Raw genomic sequence first — 26,909 nt, 5'->3', positions numbered from 1 at the left:
TTTTGGCCTAAATTCATGATGAAATTTTACTTTTTACATTTTTTTTTACTGAACATGTTTTATAGCAAAAAGTCAAATATATTGTTTTTATTTCAAAATTGTCTTTTTTTGTCTTTTTTTGTTTATAGCGCAAAAAATAAAAACCACACAGGTGATCAAATACCACCAAAAGAAACCTCCATTTGTGGGGAAAAAAATGACGTAAATTTCAGTTGGGTGAAGCATTTTTAACTTTTTTACTGGATATGTTTTACAGCACAAAATCAAAAATATTGTTTTTTTATTTCAAAATTGTCAGTTTTTCTTTGTTTATAAAGTAAAAAATAGAAAACGCACAGGTGATCAAATACCACCAAAAGAAAGCTCCAATTGTAGCAAAAAAAGGCCATAAATCTCATTTGGCTGCAACATTGCATGACCGCGCAATTGTCCATTAAAGTAATGCAGCCCTGTATATCGCAAAAAATGGCCTGGTCAGGAAGGGGGTAAATCCGCTGGAGGGCAAGTGGTTAGGTAGACTTTAAAGTGGACCTGTAGTGTGGCCAGCATGTGTACATCACTGGTTCACTGTGATCAGATTCCTGCTGTAATGCACAAAACTGGAGCACTCCGAATCTGGTGCAGCTGCACATGGCAGCCAATCAGCTTCTGGCTTCAGCTTGTTCAGTTAAGCTTTGGCAATAAAACCTGGCAGCTGATTGGTTACTATGCACAACTGCACCAGATGTTGCCCTCTCCAGGTTTAGTAAATATCCCCCATAGACTGGGAAGGCCGAGTGCACTCACAAGTCGTCCTGTGTGGCTTCATGTATGGTGGGGGTGGCATTCCTCCTGAGGATGGCGGCCAGGATCGGCGGTGTGTCCCCGTTCCCCCTGCCTGTAGAAGAGGAGTAGACGATCAGTCAGGGTACACTCTCCTATACACGGTCCCTGGGTAGGAACCAGGGGCGGACTGAGAACTCATGGGGCCCCCGGGCAGTAGGGGATCATGGGGCCCGTGTCCTTGCCCACACTCAAAAAAAGCCTATAAAAAGGTACCAGGCCCATTTCATGGGGCAGTGCCCGAGAGCTCGAATGGTCAGTCCGCCCCTGGTAGGAACCACTCACCTCCAGACATCCTGGATCGCTCGCTGTAAATGTTCTCTTCTTTGACTTCTCGGCGCGTCCTCAGTTGCTAGGATACGGCCGGCTCCCGTCATCCCGTGCGCCTGCTCTCTCAGCGACTTCCGGGAAGATGGCGGCTGCGGCCTTGGTGAGGTCGGTGGCCCGGCAGTTAGGTGAGGACGGAGGTCACGTGAGCGGTGGCGGGTGTGCCGATGATATTGGGGTGTTGGTGCATGTTCTGTTCCTCTAGGGTGTGTGTAGTATGGGGTAGAGCGTCACCTGTGGGGTAATGGCTGGCAGTACATGGCATTGTAGGGGCTCCAGCCTGAACTCTCCTCCTCATGACAGGCCCCATTCACACTGTCACCTCTGCCCTACAGACATAGAGCAACGCTTTTATTTCAATGGCATGCCCCAAGAACACCATTTTCTTTCTTTTGAGCGTCTTGTTTTTTGCGTTTGGGGTGCCATTAACCACCGCAGACGGAAAACATGTTTTCAGCACAGTTCGTGAATGCGCACTTAGGCTCCAATCTACGCAGGCACAGCGGTGCGCTTAATTTTCCGCAATTTTGCTCATCGTGTTTAAGGCGTTCTCTTCACCTAGGGACAGAAATCGCACAAAAGGAGTCTGACCTCCCCCCCCCTTTTTTTATTTTGTCTATATTGTGCCACACTAAAACACCTGACAGATCTTAACCACTTGCCCTCCATAGAAATTCCCCCCCCCCCCCCCCCCCCGAGCAGGCCATTTTTTGCGTTACTTTAACTGACAAATGCGCGGTCATGCAACGCTGCACCCAAATGTGGTATTTGATTACCTGTGCGTTTTTTATTTTTTGTGCTATAAACAAAAAAAAGACCAACAATTTTGAAAAAAACAAAAGAATATTTTTGAATTTTTGCTATTAGACATATCCAGTAAAAAAAAATCAAATTACATTATAAATTGGGGGCCAAAATATATTCTGCGACACGTCTTTGCTAAATAAAGTCCCAATACGTGTAAAGGAATTGGTTTATGTGAAAGTTATTGCGTCTACGAATGGCGGTATAGATCCTGGAAATTTTTTTATTTTTTTTTATACTAGTAATGGCGGCGATAAGCGACTTATAGCGGTGGGCATTCTGACACCGGTGGGGGACTGACCTAACTGTGACTAGCTGCCACTGACATGCCAATAAAAAGCACTAACACTGTACTAATGACACTGGGCAGGAAGGGGTTGACATCTGGGGCAGGGATAGTTTTTTTGCTACCTTTAGCCCTGGTTCACACTGATGTGGTGTGGAATTCGCAGCGTTTTCTGTGGAATTTGCAGCGTTTTATGTGAAATTCCGCACCGCATCAGAATCGCAGCCCGTTCATGCGAACCGCTGCGGGTGTGTATGTTAACAAGACCCCGAAATCGGTCCGCAAAACGCGGTGCAATGTGCAGAATCAGATTGCATAGGTTTGAATACCCATGCGATCCGATTCTAGTGCGGACCAAAAAAAAATGTTTTTGGTGTGGTGCAATTAGCGCCATGCATAATGTACGGCTCCAATCACACCGCACACAATTCGCATGTGATTTGCACAGGAATGCGGTGAGGTTCCTGTGCGGTGTCACATGCGATTTACGGCACTGCATATATGTGAACTCAAGCAGCAGGGCTCACCTGTCAGGTGGAAGTATTCGGGCGGCAGCGATGCCGCCCAAATGCTTCCACACAGTGCCAGCCTCTCCCCCCCCCCCCCCCCCGTGCGAAGCTGCCCCCACCCACGGTCTCCCGGGCTCCGCTTGCACATCTGTGGGACACGTCCTCTCCCCTCCCCTGCTTGTCCCCATTTACAGATTCCTGGCAATTGAGGCCTGCCGGGAAAAAATGTAATGCGGTGCGATGTGCACTGCATTATATTCAGGGGAGCACACGGGAGACATGCAGGGTCTTTTACACCTTGGATGTCTCAATAAAGAGAACCTGTCACCAAAAAAATCACATAGAGGACATTGTCCTGTATGTGATGTAAAAAGAAAAGAAAAAGTTTTTTGTTATAAATTGTAAAAAGTTAATGTTACACCCAAGCACATAATATCCCCTCCAAAATAAATTGAGCCCCCCGCGTATACTCACATACAAACATAAAAACACATGCTAGGGCTCCTACGCATGAAAACATCAATTGCAATGCACATGTTACATATCGCCGCGCACTCCAGAATGAGAGCAATAATTCTAGCACCAGACCACTTGCCCTCCAGAGGATTTACCCCCCTTCATGACCAGGCCATTTTTTGCGTTACGGCGCTGTGTTACTTTGACGATTGCACGGTCATGCAACGCTGCACCCAAATGAAATTTACGTCCTCTTTTTCTCATGAATTGAGCTTTCTTTTGGTGGTATTTGATCGTCTGTACATTTTTTATTTTTTGCGCTATAACAAAAAAAAGACCGACAATTGAAAAAAAAAAATAAAACAATATTTTTGCTATAAAACATATCCAATAACATTTTTACAATTTTGAGAAAAAAACCTATATTTTGGAGATTTTGCTATTAAACATGTCCAGTAAAAATTTTTTAAAAATCTAATAAATTTAGGCCAACATGTATTCTGCAACATGTCTTTGCTAAAAAAAATCCCAATACGTGTAAATTAATTGGTTTACATGAAAGTTATAGTGTTTACAAATGGCGATTTAGATAATGAGATTTTTTTTTCTCCCCCTACCAGTAATGACGGCGATCAGTGACTTTTAGCGGGACTGCGGCAGACATTCTGATACGGGGGGGGAACTAACTTGGTGTCACTGACACCCCAGTGACACCAATACAGTGATCAGTGCTAAAACAAAAAGTACTGACACTGTTCTAATGGCACTGGGCAGGAAGGGGTTAATGCGAGGGGCACTGGGAGTGTTTCAGTAGGGGGCAGGGGTGTTCTTCACTGTAAGCACACCTATCGGGATGGCTGTACTGTGCACAGCCATCCCAAGCAGTGTATTTGAGCTGACAGGGAGGAAGATTGTTTGTAAACAAAACAATCTTCCTCCTCATTGGTGATCACTGGTAATTACCAGTGATTGACATCCGTGGCCGCGAATGGCGGCACGGGTAGGGCGTGCGGCTGCACCCCCTAACTGGAAATGCAAAATAACTTATGTATACGTGATTCTGCGCACAGGTGCTGCCCTGTATATCTGCTCTATAGGGCGGTCCTTAAGTGGTTAAAAGCATCACCTATAGAAAATATAGGGCACTGAAGTTCGTCGCCATTTCATGAGCGCACGCAAATTTAAGGTTTGACAAGTTGGATATCTATTTACTCACTGCAACCTCATCTTTTATATTTTACAAAAAAATAGGGTAATCTATTGCTTTTTTTGTGCCCTAAAATTAGCTAACTTGTATTTTTTACTAACATTTTGCGGTAATATCAAATTGATCAACTTGGGTACAACCAGCCTACCGGATTTTGCATGTGATTATCGCTAGCAGTTGGTATAGCTACTAGCAGTAATCACTGTCTTCTGGCGGGGACAGCTTTCCCCGCCCTGCTTCCCCCTTCCTGCTGGGACAACACAATGGATTTTGAATATCATAATGAACATTTCCGTCCTGCAGCTGCTGAATGGCGAGGATCGGTTCCTGTATATGCCACCCCCTCCTGTTCAACTGTAAAACAGAATGTGACAGGAAGGCCACATGGGCCCCCTTGGAGCATGGGGCGGGGTCACCATTGCCACCCCTGATGCTACACCAGTGGTTGGGGGGGTAAAAACACATCTCAACTGTGGAGTCTTACTGCCCCCAAACTGCAAATGTAAATGAGCCCTTACTGTCCTGAGATCCCTATAGGGCTGCTTTCTCACTGATACTCTGCTCTTTACCCACACCGCAGGTGCAGTCAGTGCAGCAGAGGGTTAGCTGCGTTTTGCTGTATACTTCTATAATATCTTGCAGGTGTGGTGCAATTTCTGAAAGTGCACCAAACCAGCAGGATATCAAATATAAATATACTTCCCTGGTTTGAGGTCAAGGGCCACATCAGAGGGCTCTGAGGGCCACAGGTTGAGCACCCCTGATTTAAATCAAAAGGGTATGGTCAAACCTCCCACAGATACTTTACTTGGAGATATACAGTGTAAATATTAAGCATTAGCAGTTACATTTTGTGTTGAGTTAACACCATACATCCCAAATCCCAACTCCTATGTCTGTATATTATTTTTTACACATGGGAGGATCTGTTCATAGCGTTGATCATAGGGATTGAAGGCAAAGTTCCTGTGGTTAGCTTTATTTATACATTAACATGTTCACTCATTCAGATTCAGATATGTGTCTGCTCCAACCATTTAGACCTCATGCAAGCTTGGCATTTAGTGCCTGTGGATGAGATCTCAGCATTTTTTGCTCCAGTGCACCATCCAGCACCACTGTCAGATTTTTACTGACTGACATTTTCAGGAATCTGAAACGTTTCCTTTTTTATTTTTCCATTTGTCTTCCCCTGTATCTGTTACCCTCTCTCAGTGGCTAGCATTGGTTACATGTAAACTCTAGTTTTCCAACTAAAACCCTCTTTACTTTGCAGTGGCTACAACCTTGTTTAATGAATTATTAACAGTATACTTTTTTTTTTTCTCCTCAGCCTGGCTTCCGTCCTTGCAGTGCGTCCGCCATGGCTCCAAAGCAGTTACCCGTCATAAGAAGGCTATGCACTTTGAGAGGCAAAAGATTATGGCACTTACAAAGTATATCCCACCTAAACCCTCCAACGACAAGTGTTTCAAGCCAAAGCTTAAACCGGAAGACACTGAAAAGGTAATAGTAAACTATAAAAAGATCATCAGACAGGTATGTAAAAATGATGCATTAGTTTTCAGCCCAAGGAACCTTGGTGTAAGGATCTCTGAAACAAGCTCCAATATGAATAGTGCAGTGCCTACCTTCTTCATTTGAGACCCTCACCCTTAACTTTTCCTTTTTAATGCAAGCCCTAACACTCCCCTTACCATCCTGCTTCCCCAGCTCTAAAGATGGTCATGCACTAATTGAAGTTTGGCCTGTCCGGCAGGGACCGGCTAAAGTTTATCAGTGTGTGGAGTTCCACACCTGACAGAAGTCAATTGTTCAATCAATTTCTTTTCGAAGGGACATTTTGGAAATTTTTCCATCGATCAGTCACAGCCAATCAGCTGCAGCCACTGATCAGTGTATTCTCACATTGGCAGGTCCCGCTGTCATAATACAATGTCTCTGTAGGGGGATGGGAAATCCTTCCAAATCATTTATTGAGGAATTTTGGGTGGTTGTTTTTTTTTTTGTTTTTTGTTTTTTTTTTATTGTTCAGCCTGTTGGCTAAACAAAACTTACTGTGTAGGGTCAGCTTAACTCATAACCAATCACAAAGCCGTTTATAACACTGCCTCAAATGACATCACCAATCTTGTCTCTAAATATCACCCAAACCATACTCTCCGCTCCTCGCAAGACCTCCTACTCTCTAGCTCCCATGTCTCCTCCTCCCGTGCTCGTCTCTAGGACTTCTCCAGGGCGTCCCCCATCCTCTGGAACTCCCTACTCCAATCTTTCAGACGATCGCCTACTCTGCTCACTTTTAGGCGCACTCTGAAAACCCATCTCTTCAGGGAAGCCTACCCCCCCTCAGCTAATACTGGAATCCTCTACTCTTCCAACCACTGCATCCCCCACAGTTATTACCTTTTTGTACTACTATCCCCTCCCTCCTAGATTGTAAGCTCCAAGGAGCAGGGCCCTCAAATCCCTCTTGTATTGAACTGTATTGTTACTGTATTGTCTCCCACCATAATGTAAAGCGCTGAGCAAAATGTCAGTGCTATATAAATCCTGTATAATAATAATCACATAAAATGAGCCTCACACTAACCTAAATCCTCAGCTTAGGCAGAAGAAGCCACTTTGGTAAAATTCCCCTTTAGACTAGCAGTTAGGAAGGTGTTAAAAACATGCGGTTGAGTAATTTTTAGTGCCACCCGACTATCTAGGTGGAGGAACGTGACTGGACTGCAGAGAGTCCTGACTTCAACCCGATAACCTTTGGGATGAATTAGAGTGAAGAGATTGCGAGCCAGGCCTCCTCGCCCGACATCAGTTCCTGACCTCAAAAATGTGTTTCTGGAAAAATGGTCAAACACTCCCATAGACACACTCCTAAACCTTGTGGACAGCTTTCCCAGAAGAGTTGAAGCTGTTATAGCTGCAATGGATGGGCCAACTCAATATTGAACCCTACGGACTAAGACTAGGATGCCATTAAAGTTCATGTGTGTGTAAAGGCAGGCCAACCAATACTTTTGGCAATATAGTGTACATAAAGAGCTGTGTAAATTGTTGGTGCTATAGAAGTACCTGTAATAATTAATGTCTAAACCTAGCCTTAGGGTCTTTTCACACTATTTTTCCCTTCCCTGTCTTTCAGGACAGCACCTTGAGAGATCTCAGCTGAGGAAACACCTCCATCCAGAATAAAACTACGGCCTCCCCATTCCGACCTCAGTAACGGTGTTTACTCTGGTGGGGACAGGGAGGGAGAGGTGCTGCTGCCCCACAATGTGCCGGCAATTGAGGCCGGGCCGGGGGACGTCACTTCTGGTGGAGGGGATGGGACTTCATCCTGGGACGTGGCTTCCGGCGGAGCTTAGCGTTGTCATAGGGCTGCATCCTGCAGAGGCAGGTGACGCAGTTCCCAGTTCTCTTCATCTAAGGGGAGTCTCGCTGGTGGCTTACCTGGACAATCTCCTATTGTTTGCAGACTCAGAGGAACAGCTGTCGCGGGACATAACCTTGGTAATGAGACACCTGGAAAATTTAGGCTGGCTAATAAACTTATCCAAGTCGAATTTGGTCCCGGCCCAAAGGATGGTGTACCTGGGCTACGAACTGGATTCCTCCCTTCAGAAAACCTTTCTACCCCAGGAGAAAATCCTAAAGTTAGACAGGAGAATCAGGCAGCTGCTAGGGAACCAAGCTGTGTCCCTTAGAGAATTCATGTCAGTGTTGGGCCTGCTAATTTCATCCATCCTGGCAGTACAGTGGACAGATTTGCATTTGTGGCCCCTCCAGCTGTTCATTCTGGACGTCTGGGATCGCTGGCAGGAGTCTTTAGATTCCTTGATACAGGTACTCTCTGGTGGTGGAGGAGGTCAGCCAACTTGGCCCAGGGGCTGTTCTGGGCCTTTCCCATCTCCAGGGACGTTGCGACGGATGCGAGCGCCAGAGGTTGGGGAGCACACCTAGAGGAGTCCATTGCGCAGGGTTCTTGGCTACCAGAAGAGAGGAACAGATCCTCGAACTGAAAAGAACTCAAAGCAGTGTCAACACATGCGGATCCTCTCGGACAACTCCTCCGTTGTGGCGTATGTCAACAGACAGGGAGGGACTCAAAGCAAGTCTCTGTGAGAGTGAGTTGGAAGCACTATCAATCAGGGCCCACTTCCTCCAGATTTTTGCGGATAGGGTAACGTTTAGGACAGACCCGGCCTTCTTACCCAAGATAGCCCTTGAGATTTCATAGAGGCCAAGAAATTACTGTACCTTCTTTTTGTTCTAACCCCTCATGTGACCAGGAAAGGAAATTTCACACGTTGGATGTTAGGAGGTGTTCTTTATTTAGGTAGAACTAAAGTATTCAGGAAGTCAGATTCCCTTTTCAGGAGCAAGCAAGGGTTGTAAAGCCTCTAGGTCGCTAAGACTGGCAATTAGACAGGCATACCTGACCGAGGGTCTGGAAGTCCCGGAGTGCATCGTGGCGCATTCCACCCGGGCCATGGCGGCCACATACGCTGAGCTGGCTGGTGCAACCCCAGGACAGATCTGTGGGGCTGCTACCTGGTGCAATTACAACACCTTTGTTAAGCATTACAAACTTGACCTGGTCTCTGTAGAGGAGCAGGTCTTTGGATGCAAGGTTCTACAAGCGGTGGTCCCATCCTTGGGGTGAGTGGTCGCCTATCCTCTCAAGGTGCTTTCCTGAAAGACGAGGAAGGGAAAAAGCAAAGTTACACTTACGGTAACACCTTTTTCAGGAGTCTTTCAGGACAGCGCCAGTTACCCACTCATTTTTAGCATTTGGTTATACGGTATAGGTTTTTTTTTTTTGTGCCTTGTATTGTGTCTCCCCAAGTGACTGGAGGTGCTAAGTCGTGAACTGAGGTTGGAGTGGGGAGGCTGTACTTTTATTCTGGGTGGAGGTGTTTCCTCAGGTGGGGAGGAGCCGAGGTCTATCAAGTTGCTGTCCTGAAAGACTCCAGGAAAAGGCGTTACCGTAAGTGTAACTGTTTTTTTTTTTTGCTACAAAAAACGGATGGATACATCACTTTGTGCATCTGTCTTTGGTTCAGTTTGCATCAATTTGTACCTATTTTTTAATTTTTTTTTTTTTCTAGCTGCTGTTGTATGCACAAAAAAAAGTATTTCTTGCCTAAAAATGGACATAAGCAGAACAGAACGGCATCTGTTTACATCCACTCAGATCCATCTAAGACAAAACTCTGGCTCTGGATGGACATGGATATAGGCGGATAAAAACATGATCATTTGCTTACATCCATAAGCACATAGGAATAAATTGCTGTTTGTTTTTCATCCAACAATGAACAGGTAAAAAAATGGACAAATTGAACACCCGTGGGAAGGGGGCACTTAGTCTACTTTTGTATTCTTTAAGGCAGCGGTTCTCAACCTGGGGGTCGCGACCCCTTTGGGGGTCGAACGACCATTTCACAGGGGTCGCCTAAGACCATCGGAAAACACATATTTCCGATGGTCTTAGGAACCGAGACACCGCTCCTGTCTCAGGCGATGTGTGGGCGGGATGATATGCTGCTCCTGTCACCTGGCCACACCTCCAGGATCACTCAACAGCTCCGCCTCCTCGCCGCTGATTGGCCACCGGAACTGTAGCTCAGGAGAGGCACACAGGCGGCCAATCACCGGCGAGGAGGTGGAGCTTGGAGAGGAGGAGCCGAGCGGCAGCCCGCGGAGATCAAAGAAGATCGAGGGAGCTGCAGGAGCAAGTGAAGAGAGAGGCCAGAGAAGGAAGACAGCTGACAGGTTAGTGCAAATTTTGCTGCTGCAGCCAGGTATGCAGGCTGTAGATGGGAGAGAGCGAGCCCAGGCTGGAGCAGGAGTCAGCAAGGTAAGTATCATTGGTGTCAGTGGGAGGGATAGTGCCCCATCATTTGTGTCACTAATACCAGCGATGGGGCACTATTCCTCCCCCCACTGACACCAACGATGGGGCACTATTCCTCCCCCCACTGACACCAACGATGGGGCACTATTCCTCCCCCCACTGACACCAACGATGGGGCACTATTCCTCCCCCCACTGACACCAAGAATGGGGCACTATTCCACCCCCCACCGACACCAACGTGGGACACTATTCCCCCCCCCCCCACTGACACCAATGATGGGTCACTATCCCCCCCCCCCCCCCCCTGACCCCAATGATGGGGCACTATTCCCCCCTCCACCACACTGACATCAATGATGGGGCACTATTCCTCCCACTGACACCAATGATGGGGCACTATTCCTCCCACTGACACCAATGATGGGGCACTATTCCCACTGACACCAATGATGGGGCACTATTCCCACTGACACCAATGATGGGGCACTATTCCTCCCACTGACACCAATGATGGGGCACTATTCCTCCCACTGACACCAATGATGAGGCACTATTCCTCCCACTGACACCCACAATGGGGCACTATTCCTCCCACTGACACCCACAATGGGGCACTATTCCTCCCAATGACACCCACAATGGGGCACTATTCCTCCCACTGACACCCACAATGGGGCACTATTCCTCCCACTGACACCCACAATGGGGCACTATTCCTCCCACTGACACCCACAATGGGGCACTATTCCTCCCACTGACACCCACAATGGGGCACTATTCCTCCCACTGACGCCAATGATTGTACACTATTCCTCCCACTGACGCCAATGATTGGGCACTATTCCTCCCACTGACGCCAATGATTGGGCACTATTCCTCCCACTGACGCCAATGATTGTACACTATTCCTCCCACTGACACCAATGATGGGGCACTATTCCCCCCCACTGACACCAATGATGGGGCACTATTCCCCCCCACTGACACCAATGATGGGGCACTATTCCTCCCACTGACACCAATGATGGGGCACTATTCCTCCCACTGACACAAATGATGGGACACTATTCCTCCCACAGACACCAATGATGGGACACTATTCCTCCCACAGACACCAATGTTGGGGCACTATTCCTCCCACTGATACCAATGATGGGGCACTATTCCTCCCACTGACACAAATGATGGGACACTATTCCTCCCACTGATACCAATGATGGGACACTATTCCTCCCACTGACACCAATGATGGGGCACTATTCCCCCCCACTGACACCAATGATGGGGCACTATTCCCCCCCACTGACACCAATGATGGGGCACTATTCCTCCCACTGACACCAATGATGGGGCACTATTCCTCCCACTGACACCAATGATGGGACACTATTCCTCCCACAGACACCAATGATGGGACACTATTCCTCCCACAGACACCAATGTTGGGGCACTATTCCTCCCACTGATACCAATGATGGGGCACTATTCCTCCCACTGATACCAATGTTGGGGCACTATTCCTCCCACTGACACAAATGATGGGGCACTATTCCTCCCACTGATACCAATGATGGGGCACTATTCCTCCCACTGATACCAACGATGGGACACTATTCATCCCACTGACATCAGTGATGGGGCGCTATTCCTCCCACTGACACCAATGATGGGGCGCTATTCCTCCCACTGACACCAATGATGGGACACTATTCCTCCCACAGACACCAATGTTGGGGCACTATTCCTCCCACTGATACCAATGATGGGGCACTATTCCTCCCACTGACACAAATGATGGGGCACTATTCCTCCCACTGATACCAATGATGGGGCACTATTCCTCCCACTGATACCAACGATGGGGCACTATTCCTCCCACTGATACCAACGATGGGACACTATTCATCCCACTGACATCAGTGATGGGGCGCTAGTCCTCCCACTGCAAAATTACAGTTATGAAGTAGCAACGAAAATAATTTTATGGTTGAGGGTCACCACAACATGAGGAACTGTATTAAGGGGTCGCGGCATTAGAAAGGTTGAGAACCACTGCTTTAAGGTGTCATGAATACCAATGTAGACTAAGGGCCCCCTTCCCATGGGGGCCCTTGAGTCACCGTGGTGACAGGAGCAGCTTTGTTTTGGTTTCAAATAGAGCGGATAAGGATATGAACTCCTTTTCTTTTTTTCAGGCTCTCACTGTTGTCTGGGGCCTCGTTAGAGATCTACCCTCACTTCCTGTCCTGCTGACAACAGTTTCATTAGTTAAAAAGTGAACGAAAATCAGAGACTGACAAAAATACAAATGAAACAGGATTCTAACCTTCCCCTATTCTGATAAAGAAAATCATTTTTTGTCTGTGCTGCTGTTGAAGAGTTCCCCTAATTTCCTGTTTAATAAAATATTGTCAGCAGGATTACTCTGATAGAGTCCCAGATGGCATTTAAAAACTGATGTGGGTTCTAATGCTTAACCACTCTATCAAGAAAACATTTTTGGCTGGATATACACTTTAAAAAGTCATACAGCAAACTATTCCTTGCATGAAAATTAACAAGTCTTTGGTGTGCATCAGTGAGATTATTGCCTTAAATGCTTTTTTCACCCTCTGTTGCAGACCCTTACAGTCTCTAATTCACACTTAGAGTCTATCATCTGACATCAAGTTAGAGTCTCATCTGACAGCACAGTTCTTGGCTTTGTTCACAAATAACTGACACAGACCAGCCCCCTGTTGCAGCCTCTAATTTTGTGACTTGTTAACAATGTTGCAATGTTGAGTTATCACTGGGTAAGGGTGGACTGCAGCAGACTGATGGTATCAATTTATCCTAGGCAGTGTCATTCACCTGGAGCTCAAGAAATTCTTCCTTGCAACTTAACCGCTTCCCGACTGCCCTATAGCAAAAATACTGCTACAGGTCGGCACGGGTGCGCAAAATCATGAATATATACGTGATTTTGCATTTCCGGGTAGGGGGCACCCGATCCCTACCCGTGCTGCCATTCGCAGCCGCAGCTGTCAATCACTGGGTCCCGGCTGGTAATTACTCACCGGCGCCCAGTGATTTCCGAAGATCTCCAATGGGGAGGAGGACTGTTTTGTTTACTAACAATCCTCCTCCTTGTCCGCTCTGGCACACTGCCCTGGATGGCTGTGCACAGCACAGCCATCCAGAGCAGTGTGATTACAGTAAAGCACACTGACACAGCCCCCTAGTAAAACACTCCCTGCACACAGTTAACCCTTTGATCACCCCTCATGTTAATCCCTTCCTGCCCATTGCCATTAGTACAGTGTCAGTGCATTTTTTTTAGCACTGATCACTGTATTGGTTTCACTGGGGATGTCAGTGACATCAAGTCAGTTCCGCCAGTGTCAGAATGTTCGCCGCAGTCCCTCTATAAGTCGCTGATCACCGCCATTACTAGTAAAAATAAAAAATGAAAAAAAAAAATTCCATTATATATACCACCATTTGTAGACGCTATAACTTCACGTAAACCAATTAATTTACACGTATTGGGATTTTTTTTAGCAAAGACGTAGCAGAATACATTTTGGTGTAAATTTATGACGAAATTAGATTTTAATTTTTTTTTTTTTTACTGGACTTGTTTAAAAAATAAAAAATGTTTTTTTGTCAAAATTGTTAGTCTTTTTTTTTCATAGTGCAAAAAAATAAAAACTGCACAGATGATCAAATACCACAGAAAGAAAGCTCAATTTGCGGGGAAAAAAGGGCGTAAATTTAATTTGGGTGCAGCGTTGCATGACCGCGCAATCGTCAGTCAGAAAATGGCCTGGTCAGGAAGGGGGGTAAATCCTCAGGAGGGCAAGTGGTTAAAAAAAAAAAGCAACAACCTCCCCCTGCCCTCCCGAAGTACTAGGTTGAATGATGGCTGGCAGCCAGGGAATCCTTTAAAGAATTAGTGCACTTAAAGCTAGAAGGCTCCCACTGCATTCCCATGCTCCACCCCTTTTCCTTATCATTGTTCGCTAGGACATAGGCAGTTGGGCTACACAGCATCATTGGTTGTTATGTTGCAAGCAGCCACCTGCACCATAACAACCAATGACACTATGTTGCCCAGCTGCCTGCATCCTAGCAACCAGTGGCACTGTGCAGTCTGGTCACCGGCATCCTAGCAATCAGTGATACTGTGCATCCTAGCACTGATGATGAAAAAGAGAGGATGGAAAAAGGGAACTGGCACTCCCCACTCCTTGTCATTTCTAGTGATGTTTCTTATGATGGGTGAGCACAAGGAGCCAGGGAAAAGTGTTGATAATCAAGACAAGTTGTTTTTCTTCTTTCTAGCTGCATTTTCATTGGTTTTAGGATGCAGCCTGGCCGCACAGTGCCCTATGTTGCTAGGATGCAGGCAGTCTGCCCACACATCACTGGTTGTTATAGTGCAGATGGCTGCCTACACCATAACATCCAATGACATTGTGTGGACTGACTGCCTGCATCCTAGCAACAAAGGGCACTGTGCAGCCCGGCTGCCTGCGTCCTAGCAACCAAGGATGCTGTACGGCTGGCCACTGATGTCCTTGCAACCAAATAGAATGGATGGAACAGAGCTCCTCCCTCTTCATTTCTATTGACAACGCCTCTAACAGTCAAGCGCATGTAGCCAGAGACAAGTGCCATCAATCAAGATTCATCAGTTATTTGTCTCCTTGCTAGCATTGTGGTCTGATAGTGGGGGGGGGGGGGGGTCAAAGGTTCGCGAGACTTCTTTCAGCTTTACTTAAAGCCTCCTTAAACCTGCTGACAGTTTGTTTAAAGTGACCACTCCAATTAGGATCTGTGTTTCACATTCTTGAATTGCACCTTGAAGGCTTCAGCAAAAGTGCTCAAAGCTTATTGAAAGCTTTGGAAATGGATTGAAAAAGCTTGCTGAAAGATTCCTTAAAGCTTGCTGTACACACTGCACTGCATTCAAGACTTTTTATATACTCTTTAATTTGTAGAGATTACATTTCTTTTAGCCTAGTTGCAGGTATTTGTGTGATAAAGTGATGTGTGCTTTTTTTTTTTTTAGGAGAACTTATACGAACAATTTCTGTATAACCAGCTAAGTGCGGTTTTCCAGGACAGTAAGATGATTGCAGTATTCCAGCGCAATTCAATCAGATCAGAAGACTTTTTACTTTTTCGACACAGACTATTCAAGCATAACGTTCATATTAAAATTTTTCCTAATCAGGTACTGATGAAAAATAAAATATTTACATGCAGTGTGGAAGGTGGGGAATATGGATTTGTGAACTTTGATTTTGTCCCTGTCCCCAGGTTGTTAAAAAGGTTCTGGTCCAGTTCCAACTCCAAGGCCTGCTGCCATTATTTATTGGACGTACCTTTCTAGTGGTGAGTCCCCAGCCAAAGGTGAAGGAGATGATACAGGCTGCAAGGGCAGTGCCACAAGTAGTGCTTTTAGGTGAGTGACCAGTAAATGTCTGATGGAATAACACTTTTGAGCATTTGAGGCTTTTGATAACACATTCAGTACACATTCTAGAGAACTTGGCCCAAACAAACTATTTAACCAGTTCAGCTCCAAAGAGTGAACCTTTAATCCCATGCTGATGGCTGCAGTAGCTTTTTGTTGAGCCGCCTCCTGGCCTGAAAGTGATGCGGCAGCTCCATAGCTGCTGATTACTGTCACAGAGCCGGCAGTGCAGTTCTTCCCACCGGCAGCCCCCTCCTCCTGTGGTTACTGGGTCTCCCGCTCTTACTGTAGCTGTGGACACAACCTCCGGCTAGGGGAAGGAGAGCACTGTGAGACCGAGGCAAATCCATGCCTCGATCTCACATGCAAACAGTGAAACCGGAAAAGAGATGCCACTTCCTGTGTCAGATGCACCATTTCCTGGCCAGTACAGCCAGGGGACACATCTAACCAAACCGATCTGTGTTTTGTTAGATGTTGTGAAGTTGCAAGGGAGACATTGGGGATTATTTGACCCCTAATATTTATTGACCCATTGTGATGGCAATCAAGTAAAAATAAAGAAAAAATATATATATATATATAATTGCTGTAACCCCCATTGCTCCGTACACCTGCGCAAACACAATCCCAGGGTGTGCACATAGCACACGTATGACATGTTGTTGCGAACAATTCTAGCACAAGAGGTCCTAGTTAAAGCTAAATTGATAAGCTGCAAAGGCTTTTGAAGTGTCGCCTATGGTGATTTTTGGGCACCATAGGTTTTGGGTGCATGCAATTTTAAGACATGACCTTAGTATCTGTTGGCTTGTAGTTCTCAATGAACTACCGCTGCGCTGTAGTAGTTCAAAGATTCTTCCTGTCAGTATATCTGTTTGCCCGTACATCCCGTACGGACAAGCAGATATACTGACAGGTCTGCAGGAGACCTGCATGGCACCAGCGTTTAGCTGATCGCTGATGCAATGCTTTAGAGACTCCAGAAACAAAAAATAATAAATGCACATTTTTTTTTTAAAAGATGAACTTATCCTTTAACTTTAATTTTAACACTGGATCAGAATAATGTGCAGTTTTGCAGTCAAGTTTACCGATACTCTGCATTTAAAAAAAAAAAAAAATTTTAAAGATTAAAAAAACATAAAAAGATAATTTTCTACTGGTATATGTATGTACTGTAAATGTGAGATCTTCACAACACAAATTTTGAGTGTGACCCATCCATCAACATCATACAAAGACAGCAATTGCCAGATATCTGAGGGACCACACAATTAATTTAGGCCTATCAGAGCTTGTATGTTTCTTAACCACTTGTATACCCAGGCCAATTTTCAGCTTTCAGTGCTGTTGCACTTTGAATGACAATTGCATGGTCATGCAACACTACTCATATGAAATTTTTATAATTTTTTTGAGACAGAGCTTTCTTTTGGTGGTATCTGGTTTTTTATATTTTGCTAAACAAACCAAAAACAACTGAAAATGTTGAAAAAAAAAGTTTTTTTTTCTTCTTAGTTTCTGTTATAAAATTTAGTAAATTAGTACTTTCTCTTTCACTAATGTGCGCTAATGAGGCTGCACTGATAGGCGGCACTGATTGGAACTGTTATGCGGCACTGACGGGCTCTGATTGGCAGCACTGATAGGTGGCACTGAATGGCACTGATAGGTGGCACTGAAAGGTAGCTCAGATGGGCAATGATATGTGGCATTGATGTGCACTGACAGGTGGCATTGATGGGCACTGATGGGGCTACGCTGATCATCAGGGCACTGATCATCAGTGCCCTGATGATCATTGTAGATGTCCCCTCTGAGGAAGGCCAATTACTGGCTCTCCTGTCCTCACAAGCTGTCAGCGTTTCCTTGTTTACATGTGATCAGCTGTGATTGGACACAGCTGATCACATGACAGAGCTGATGTCATTGGCTCTTTCCGCTGATCGGTGATCCGCTGATCCCAGGGACACAGCGCACCACCAATCGCCGTGATGCGTGCCCCCGGGGGCATGCACGTACGGTTGGAGTGGAAGGACGTCATATGACGTCCTCCCAGAACAAGATAACCGCCACCTGTCCATCATTTCCTTATATGGGGGGCGGGAGGCGGTTTAGCTGGCCATACATGGATCTAAATTCAGCCAGTTCAGCTGGGACCAACCAAAATTTGATCCATGTTTGGGCAGGCTAATTGTACCCAAGTCTGTCCATCGGTTGACTTGGGTACAACAAGCCTGTTGGATTTTTTTTTACATGCAGCATGTTCTGCCTTTCGGGAAGGCTCCCCGCCTTCGCCCCCTGCCAGCAGAACACAATAGAGCTGCGGAAGACATTTCCCCATCAACACTGTGTTGATGGTGGAAATAAATGAGTTTCTCTGTGCAACAAAGAGGGGTACTTATTCAGAATATTTAGAATCTGCCATCCACTGCAGCTCTTATCTTACATTGCTCTTGTGTCCCACACGAGTCTTAGCACATTGGGATTCTTGTGAGAGAAATGAGCATTTGTTTTTATGAAGCATTCTAATGAACAATTTTTCGCCATCAGTCCCTCTGTTTTTCCAGATTGCTTTTATCTGAGTTTGAACTTTTTTGATGTTTGAATGTCTGCCCCAGGGATTTTCAGTAGGAGAAGAATGCTCCAGTGGGTTGATGAATAGTGGTGGTAGCGGATTAAATGCTCTCTTTGATGTATGTGGAGAAGTCATAGTCAGGATTTGCATCAAATATAGTTACATTTTTTAAACACAGTTTGAGAGTTTGGATACCAAGCTTTTTATTGTTTTCTTTGCTCTTTATCAGATAGTAGTGGTTTACTGCACAGTGCTACATTATTCTTGCCAGATTTGAAGATACGTTTTTACTTTCTGCTATATGGTGGCTGCTAGTAGGAGTTAATATTATTTTATCATATATACAGTATATCAAGTATCTTTTTTCCATTAAAGTTACTCTAAATTATATCCTTCTCCAAAAATAATCCATACGCATCCACAATTTAAAGCAGAACTTTACCCATAACAATTTGATAAAAAGTTATGTTTTTTGGCAAGGAACATACATTCCTCAATAATAATTATGCTACCAAAATTGGTGTGTTCTGCAAATTGCCTCCAGCATTGGTCCTGTTCCTTCTTTCTGGAGGCTGCCATTTTGCTGAAGCCCAGAGTCCTGAGCAGCAGTAAATCTTTAGGCTGTCTGCAGATCATTTATGACCGTGCCTAAAAATAGAGAACAACTGAGCATGTGCAGAGTAGGGTGCAACAGTGTGTTACTGGATTTTAGACAGTATAAGCACTTATTTTTAATGTTTTACATAGTTATGTCTGCACAAAGGGCCAGCCTGAAGTGATCTATCAGTACTTAATTTTCTGACTAAAGTTCCATTTTAATGGCCCTGTAATCTATTTTTCATGTGATCTTTTTTTACTGTGTTTATCTGCCTTCGTGTAATATCCTTCATGAGCTATAAGTGCACGTTGGTTGCAGTCATTTGCACTGTTCTGTGCACACAAAATCCCATAGTCCATCTCAGGAGCGAGCAAGAGGAGGGTGGCTGCTTACAACTTACTTAGGTCCAATTAGTTTATACCAGGCATGTCTAAATTAGATTAGAGTAGACCAAAGAGAGGGCACCACAATATATCTGAGGCTGCACCTACCTAATTCCAGAAAATGATAATGGCACTTTGGAACAATTGTCAATTTGCAATTTTTAATGCGGTAAGGTGCCATTAAACATTTCCCGAAGTACTGAAATGATGTGGTCCATATATCATGTTATATACAGTTAAGTCCATATAAATTTGGACACAGGCACAATTTTAGTTTTGTTTTTTTTTTTCAGGTATTTACCAAAACATATCCAAGCTATAGTTATTTAATGGATATGGGCTGAAAGTGCACACTCTAAGGTTTAATTCGAGGGTATGTACAGTCACATTGGAGGAAGGATTTAGGAATTACAGTTCTTAAGAGCAGCCATCCCCCCTTTTTCAAGGGACCAAAAGTAATTGGACAATTGAATATAATCATAAATAAAATGTTAATTTTTAATATTTTGTTGAGAATCCTTTACTGGCAATGACTGAAGTCTGGAACCCATGGACATTACCAAAGACTGGGTTTCCTCCTTTCTGATGCTTTGCCAGGCTCTAACTGCAGCTGTCTTCAGTTGTTGTTTGTTTGTAGGTCTGCCTTTTAGTTTTGCCTTCAGCAAGTGAAATGCATGCTCAATTGGGTTGAGATCAGGTGATTGACTTGTCCATTGCAGAATATTCCACTTCTTTTCCTTCAAAAACAACTGGGTTGCTTTTGCAGTGTGTTTTGGATCATTGTCCATCTGTATTGTGAAGCGCCGTCCAATCAACCTTGCTGCATTTGGCTGAATCTGGGCTGACGGTATATCTCTAAACACTGCAGAATTCATCCGGCTGCTTCTGTCACATCATCAGTAAACACCAATGACCCAGTGCCACTGGAAGCCATGCATGCCCATGCCATTAAACTGCCTCCACCATGTTTTACAGATGACGTTGTGTGCTTTGTATCATGAGCTGTTCCAAGCCTTCTCCACACTTTTTTTTTTTTTTTTTTTTTTTTTTTTCCTTCCCGTCATTCTGATACAGATTAATCTTCTTTTCATCCGTCCAAATAATGCTTTTCCAGAACTGGTCTGGCTTTTTTAGATGTTTTTTGGCAAAGTCTAATCAGGCTTTTCTATTCTTCAGGCTTATGAATGGTTTGTACCTTGTGGTGAACCCTCTGTATTTGCTCTCGTGACGCCCAAATCCTGGAGAGTGTCCTTTGCTTGTCTGGATGTTGTGAATGGGTTTTTTTTTTACCATAAAGGGGATCCTGTGATCATTCACCACTGTTTTGTCTTCCGTGGACGTCCATGCCTTTTTATGTTGCTAAGCTCACCAGTGCGTTCTTCTTTCCTCAGAATGTACCAAACAGTTGATTTTGGCCACTCCTAATGTTGCTGCTATATCTCTGATGGATTTGTTTCATTTTTGAAACCTTACAATGGCCGGTTTCACTTGCATGGACAGCTCCTTTGAACGCATGATGTAGGTTCACAACAATGGATTCCAAATGCAAATACCACACTTAGAATCAACTCCAGACCTTTTACCTTCTTAATTGATGAAGAAGTAACAAAGGAGTAGCCCACACCTGGCCATGAAACCGTTTTTGATTCAATTGTCCAATTACTTTTGGACCCTTGAAAAAGGGGCGATGGCTACTCTTAAGAGCTGTATTTTTAAAAAAAAAAAAACCCTTCCTCCAATTTGGATGTACATACCCTCAAATTAAACTTGAGAGTGTGCACTTTCAGCTCATATCCATTATATAACTAGAATATGTTTTGGTAGATACCTGAAAAAATCTAAAATTGTGCCTGTGTCCAAATATATATGGACCTAACTGTATATTTAAAAGTAAGGGTCCCAACACTGAACCCTGGGGTACACCACTGACCCCTAGACCATTCAGAGTATGTATCATTAACCACTACTCTCTGAATACAATCTTTTAGCCAGTTTTCTATCCATTTATGTTTGGATTTTTCCAAGTCTGTGGACTTTACCTTACACATTAGCCATGTGTGGGGAACTGTGTCAAACGCTTCTGCAAAATCCAAGTATACCACGTCCACTGCCACCCCTCTGTCCAAGTATACCACGTCCACTGCCACCCCTCTGTCCAAGTATACCACGTCCACTGCCACCCCTCTGTCCAAGTATACCACGTCCACTGCCACCCCTCTGTCCAAGTATACCACGTCCACTGCCACCCCTCTGTCCAAGTATACCACGTCCACCGCCACTCCTCTGTCCAAGTATACCACGTCCACCGCCACCCCTCTGTCCAAGTATACCACGTCCACTGCCACCCCTCTGTCCAAGTATACCACGTCCACTGCCACCCCTCTGTTCAAGTATACCACGTCCACTGCCACCCCTCTGTCCAAGTATACCACGTCCACGTCCACCCCTCTGTCCAAGGTTTTGCTCACCTCCTCATAGAAAGAATTCAGATTTGTTTAACAACTTCTGTCTTTCATGAATCCCTTCTGTTTCTTGCCTAAAGTATTGTTTTCAAGCAAAAACTCATCTATGTGGTCTTTTATAAAACTCTCCAGTATCTTCCCAACTATAGAAGTTACTTGAAGAAGGTACTTGGTCAAAACTTTGATCCTTTTTTAAATATAGGCACCACATCGGCCTTACACCAATCTGTTGGTAGAGTCATTAAAGTGTTACTAAAGGCAGAATTGTTTTTTTAAATTAAAATAACAAACAAGTTATACTCACCTGTTTTGTGTAGTTGTATTTCACAGAGGGGCCTCGATCCTCCTCTTCTTATGTCCCCTGCCAGGGATCATGGCTCCTCCTCTTCTTTGTGTGTACCCATAGCAAGTTGTTTTCTATGAGGACAAATGTATGCTCACTCACGACCTGGGTGTCTACAGAACTGCATTCCATAGACGCCCACAGCGGGACTTAGCCCCGCCCCCAGTTCCTCTGCACCACACTTGATTGACAGCAGCAAGAGCCAGTGACTCCTGCAGCTGTTAGTCCCTGTGTGAAGAGGAAGCGAGGGGAGAAGAGGTGCAGCTATGCATGGTGCTGATCTCTTCTCCCCTTTCTTCCTCTTCACACCGGGAACTTGAGAACTTTTTTTTACCTTAATGCAAGCAATGCATTAAGGTGAAAAACCTTCTTGGGCTTAGTATCACTTTAAAGAGTCTTTTAAAATTAGAACATTCCCATTTCTGTTCTATGTTCTTCGATGACAATAAGCCCTTCTAGTCTGTCTTGGACAGCAGCCCTCCATCCATAGACCAAGCATAGGTGCACTTTTTAAGGTGCTTTCCAAACATTTTATATATATATATATATATATATCATTTTTTTGTTTGTTTTATATACACCTGCATACTTACTGTTACAAGATGTTCTGAATATTTTATGTATTTTTTTTTTCAGGAGCCTGTGTTGAAAACAAACTGATGAGCCCACAAGGAATGGTAATTTATTCCAGGCTGCCTAGCAAGGAAACACTGCAGGGCCAGCTTGTAGGTACACTGACAACAATGACTTCTCAAACATCTTGTTTGTTGACACATCATTCATCACATCTGTCCAAGCTGCTGGAGCAGCACAGCAAGGAGGATGTCAAGAGTGACTGAGGAACTCCTGTTTATTATTGATAAGACTTTTTAATAAAATTGCATGTAGTGAACACCGTATCTATAAAATGCTTTTTATTGACATGATCAATCAGAACATATGATCCTTATTTTACATTTGATATAGAATGGCACACCTGTTCAGTTTGTAACATCCGTATTAGACTAGCAGTCCATCTGCCCTGAGAACGGTTTTAATGCACAGCAATTGTAGTTTAATCTCAACACCTTAATAGACAGCCAGTCCAATCCTAACTTGAATCATACAGCACCTAGTGCATTGTACAGTTGCAGGAAAAAAATGTTTGAACTATCTTTAGCTGGATTGCTGTAGGAATGGCTCCTAAAATATGGCTTACCCTCATCTAATGCATAAGACAGTCCTATTTAACAAATAACATACACTATTTTACATGGTCCTATCTTTACTAAACCAATCATTTAAAGCCAAGTTCCTTGATTGAAAGTTGACCTTTCAGGATAATGACATTTAAAAAATAAGGTACATTGGTATTTGAGTCAGTCAGTTTTTAAGGGTGTGGTAATGGCAGCCTACCTGATTTAGGGAAGAAAAAAAAAAGTACACCGTGTTTAGTTACTGATAGTCTGGTCATCTCAAGAAAGTTGTGCTGATGTAATTTAGGCCAAGATCCAAGGATGTGAAAGAATGTACACATGTATTTATAAAGACCTGGGTGTTCATCGAGCCACAAAATACAAACTGTCTTCAAATAACGAAAATATAGGGCAGTTACTACTCTCCCTTTTGGTGGGCATCCTGGAAATGGTGAAAGTGATGAAACAATTGTAAGGGAACAGTAAAGCCGCTGCAGAAATCCCTTAGCTTGTGAAAGTCTCTATTCATTTATCCAGTGTTAGAACACTGAACAAGAACATACATGAAAGGACTCCACAAGGGAATCTACTACACTTCAAAAGTAAATGCTGCACTTCTCAACTCTGGAAACTGTATTTACTTATTTTAGGTACTTGTATAGCGCCATCAATTTATGCAGCGCTTTACATATATATTGTACATTTACATCAGTCCCTAACCCTCAAGGGGCATACAATCTAAGGTCCCTAACTTACATTCATACACATACTAGGGCCAATTTAGACAGGATTCAATTAACTTACCAGCATGTGTGGGAGGAAACCGGAGTACCCGAGGAAACCCACGCAGGCACGGAAAGCATGCACTCCAGGCATGTGGTGTCATGGCTGGGATTTGAACCAGCGACACTAGTACTGCTAGGCAGAAGTGCTAACCATTTAGCGACTGTGTTGCTAAATACCAATTAGGTCCCTAGTGCCCAACAGCCTGCAGGTATAGAAAGCAGATGGGGGCTGCAATGATCTGTGTTCCAGCACTAAAAGAGAGACTATGCTTTGGGAAGAGTTAACTCCGCCCACAGTCCAAGAAACCAAGAAGTCCTGGCCTGGGAGGAGAGGCTTGGGAGCCTGTGATAGGTGACTAATCACCAATTTGGGGGGGGGGCTAACTTTCACCGCCATGACAACCAATGCAGGAGGAGGGGTTGGGGTGTTAAATTTCACTGCCATAACCATTGATGCAAGAGTCGGATGGGGGTTTAATTTTTACTGCCAGTGACCATCCAGGTGGGTGGGTTAATTCTCACTGCCACTGATCACCAATGTTGGAAGGGGGGGTTACATTTCAAAAGTGACCACCAATGTGTAGGGGATTAATAGTATTGACACCAGTGCTGCGGGGGGTTTTATTGCATTTACTGATAGCCATGTTGGGGGTTATTATTGCGTCTGACACCAGTGCTGGGTGTTGTTATTGCATCCATTGAAACCAATGCTTGGAGACTTAAATTTGACTGCCAGTTACCACCAGTGTGTGTGTGGGGGGAGGGGGGGTTAATAGTACTAACACCAGTGGTGGTGGTTATTATTGCTACCTGTGGGGATTTTTATTGCATCCATTACACCAATTCTGGTGGTTATTATTGCATCCATTGACACCAGTGCTATAGGTTACTATTGTGTCAACTGACACCAATGCTGGGGGTTATTATTGCATCCGTTGGCACCAGTTCTGACGGTTACTATTGCATCAACTGACACCAATGCAAGAGGCTGTTATTGCATCCAGTGACACCAATGTTGGGGGTTATTATTGTGTCCATTGACACTAGTGCTGGAGGTTACTATTGTATCCATTGACACCTATGCTGGGGGTTATTGTTGCGTCCACTGACCCCAATGTTGGGGGTTATACCAATACTAGACATATTAAACTCCAACTTCTTCAGTGTGCATTGCAATACACTGCAAGTAATGCAGCAGAATCAACATTTTTGGGCAGTGAAGTTTGAACTCATGCTGGCATTCTGGAGGTGTTGGAGGGGCCACACATGAGGCCCTCCTATAATTTTCCAGTTGACCATCCCTGAGCTAGATATTCCAAAGTGCTTCTAGGTGATTGCTTTGTGGACAGTTTGATGTACATAGACATAAAGCACCAAACACCAGATCCTCACTGTAGCCATGAAGCATTGTAGGAGCATCATAGTTTGGGGCTGCGTTCCTATTACAGCAAACAAATAAAAATGAAATTAATACATTTTACAGTAAGATGTTAAGGCAGTGGCCCAGGATTTCAGTAGGCCATAAAGGTTTCCCAAAGATGGCCATTGTTTCCTATAGAAGAACCTGGTGCATGTGTGGGATCTCTAGTGATGCTCAGCATGAGTTTCACCATATATTGTGCAATTGTGAAGCCAGAGACCAAACCTCAACTCCTTTGAGATGATAAGCCCAAAGAAAACTTTTCATGTAAGAAATAACACAAACACCAGTGTATTGAAAGTTTTAAAAACGTCTTCGTACAGGAGTACAATTGTTTGTGTGTTAGTAGTACAAAATATAATCTACTTAAACTGGGAATTAAAGAATGGACCACATTTTGGGAGTTCTTGTTTTCAATTTCCAGGCAATTACTGAGTATAAATCCTATTTCTAACAACTGTGTATATGGGAAAAAATAAAATAGGCAACATGCTGGTTCTGAGTTGGTGACTTTAGCATCTATGAAGCTGAATATGCTCTACCTTGAAATGTGGCCAGGCCCCTATGAAGTTGTCTACATTTGCATGTTGCACACTGAGAAAGGTGGAAAAAAAACAAGACTTTGTCAATGTACACAACTTATGGGGCCAGTGTCAAATGGGCTGCATTTGAAGCAGACAGGGCCCTGCTCAGTTTGCAGGACATGTTGAGCAGACAAGTGCTGGCAAAATGTCTTTCAAGGCAGAGCTGTTGGGGAGCGGTGCTCTGGAAGCACCCTATACCTTCCCTGCCCTTGGTTATGTGACATCACAATCACCATTATGGGGCAAAATTTGCACTAGGGTCCATACATAATTAGCAATGCCCTTGCCCAAGGCACTGTTCTCTTTTGTAGTTTGGTGGTAACTTTCATGCTCTCGGTAATGTTATTGGCTGTAGAATCCACAGAATGGCAAGTCTGTGTCTCTGTCATACATGTGGGGGGATGCATCTGGTTTATATGGTGACAGTCTCCGCCTTTTGCTGTCCTCTGCATACGTTGTATGGTCTCCCCAAAGACTAGATTGCTCTTCTTTTTCTCGGTTATCTAGAAAGGGATAAACCCAGGTAGACGGTGTAGGATTGGGTTTCGGATGGTATTGAGCTGGTCCTGCCCAGGCTGAACCCAAGGAATCTGCATAATAACCCAGAGGAGGTGGCTGGGTATAACACTTCATAGCATAGGCTGCAGCCATTTTGCCTGTGGTTTCATAAGGTGCGTAGTCCCGAGGTGGAGCAATACCTTGAGACGATAAGTACCAAGGTGGTGGTTCTTTCTGTTCTACAGAGTAGAGACGTGTCGTCTGCAGAGGGTTGTGCAAGAAAGGATTAGGATAGCAGACAGGTGGTGATGGTGTTTGGCGTTCAACAGATGGGACACACAAC

The 26,909-nt window shown here is 44.5% G+C and overlaps 3 protein-coding genes across 3 annotated transcripts in view; 1 reads left to right on the top strand and 2 right to left on the bottom strand.

Moving 5' to 3' along the window:
- The window catches only part of LRRC46 (leucine rich repeat containing 46), a 22,515-nt gene extending 21,292 nt beyond the window's left edge, over nucleotides 1–1,223 (bottom strand). Inside the window, exons 1-2 of the mRNA XM_089674321.1 lie at nucleotides 1,108–1,223; nucleotides 787–877 (exon numbers count right to left, since the gene is read on the bottom strand). Of these exons, the coding sequence (XP_089530447.1) occupies nucleotides 787–877; nucleotides 1,108–1,117 (101 nt within the window). The 5' untranslated portion in view covers nucleotides 1,118–1,223. The remainder of the gene's footprint in view (nucleotides 1–786; nucleotides 878–1,107) is intronic.
- On the top strand, nucleotides 1,193–23,003 carry MRPL10 (mitochondrial ribosomal protein L10). Its single transcript, XM_089674322.1, has 5 exons — nucleotides 1,193–1,277; nucleotides 5,745–5,917; nucleotides 15,330–15,494; nucleotides 15,581–15,725; nucleotides 22,741–23,003. Exons 1-5 carry the CDS (start codon nucleotides 1,235–1,237, stop codon nucleotides 22,941–22,943), a joined length of 729 nt encoding a protein of 242 aa, XP_089530448.1. The 5' UTR covers nucleotides 1,193–1,234; the 3' UTR covers nucleotides 22,944–23,003.
- Nucleotides 22,997–26,909, bottom strand: part of TBX21 (T-box transcription factor 21) — a 63,451-nt gene continuing 59,538 nt past the window's right edge. Inside the window, exon 6 of the mRNA XM_089674318.1 lies at nucleotides 22,997–26,909. Within this exon, the coding sequence (XP_089530444.1) occupies nucleotides 26,411–26,909 (499 nt within the window). The 3' untranslated portion in view covers nucleotides 22,997–26,410.

Source organism: Staurois parvus, unplaced genomic scaffold (assembly GCF_062004578.1).
Source record: "Staurois parvus isolate SC_StPar_1 unplaced genomic scaffold, SC_StPar_1.0 ptg000151l, whole genome shotgun sequence".
Classification (NCBI taxonomy): Eukaryota; Metazoa; Chordata; class Amphibia; order Anura; family Ranidae; genus Staurois; species Staurois parvus.
Note: the sequence above shows the minus strand (reverse complement) of the source record. Positions and strands in the feature narration are given on the sequence as shown.

Coding starts and splice junctions, on each gene's coding strand:
- MRPL10 (XM_089674322.1), top strand. CDS start 1,235: ATGGCGGCTGCGGCCTTGGTGAGGTCGGTGGCCCGGCAGTTAG. Junction 15,495..15,580: donor TTAAAATTTTTCCTAATCAG/GTACTGATGAAA, acceptor CCCTGTCCCCAG/GTTGTTAAAAAGGTTCTGGT. Junction 15,726..22,740: donor GCCACAAGTAGTGCTTTTAG/GTGAGTGACCAG, acceptor TTTTTTTTTCAG/GAGCCTGTGTTGAAAACAAA.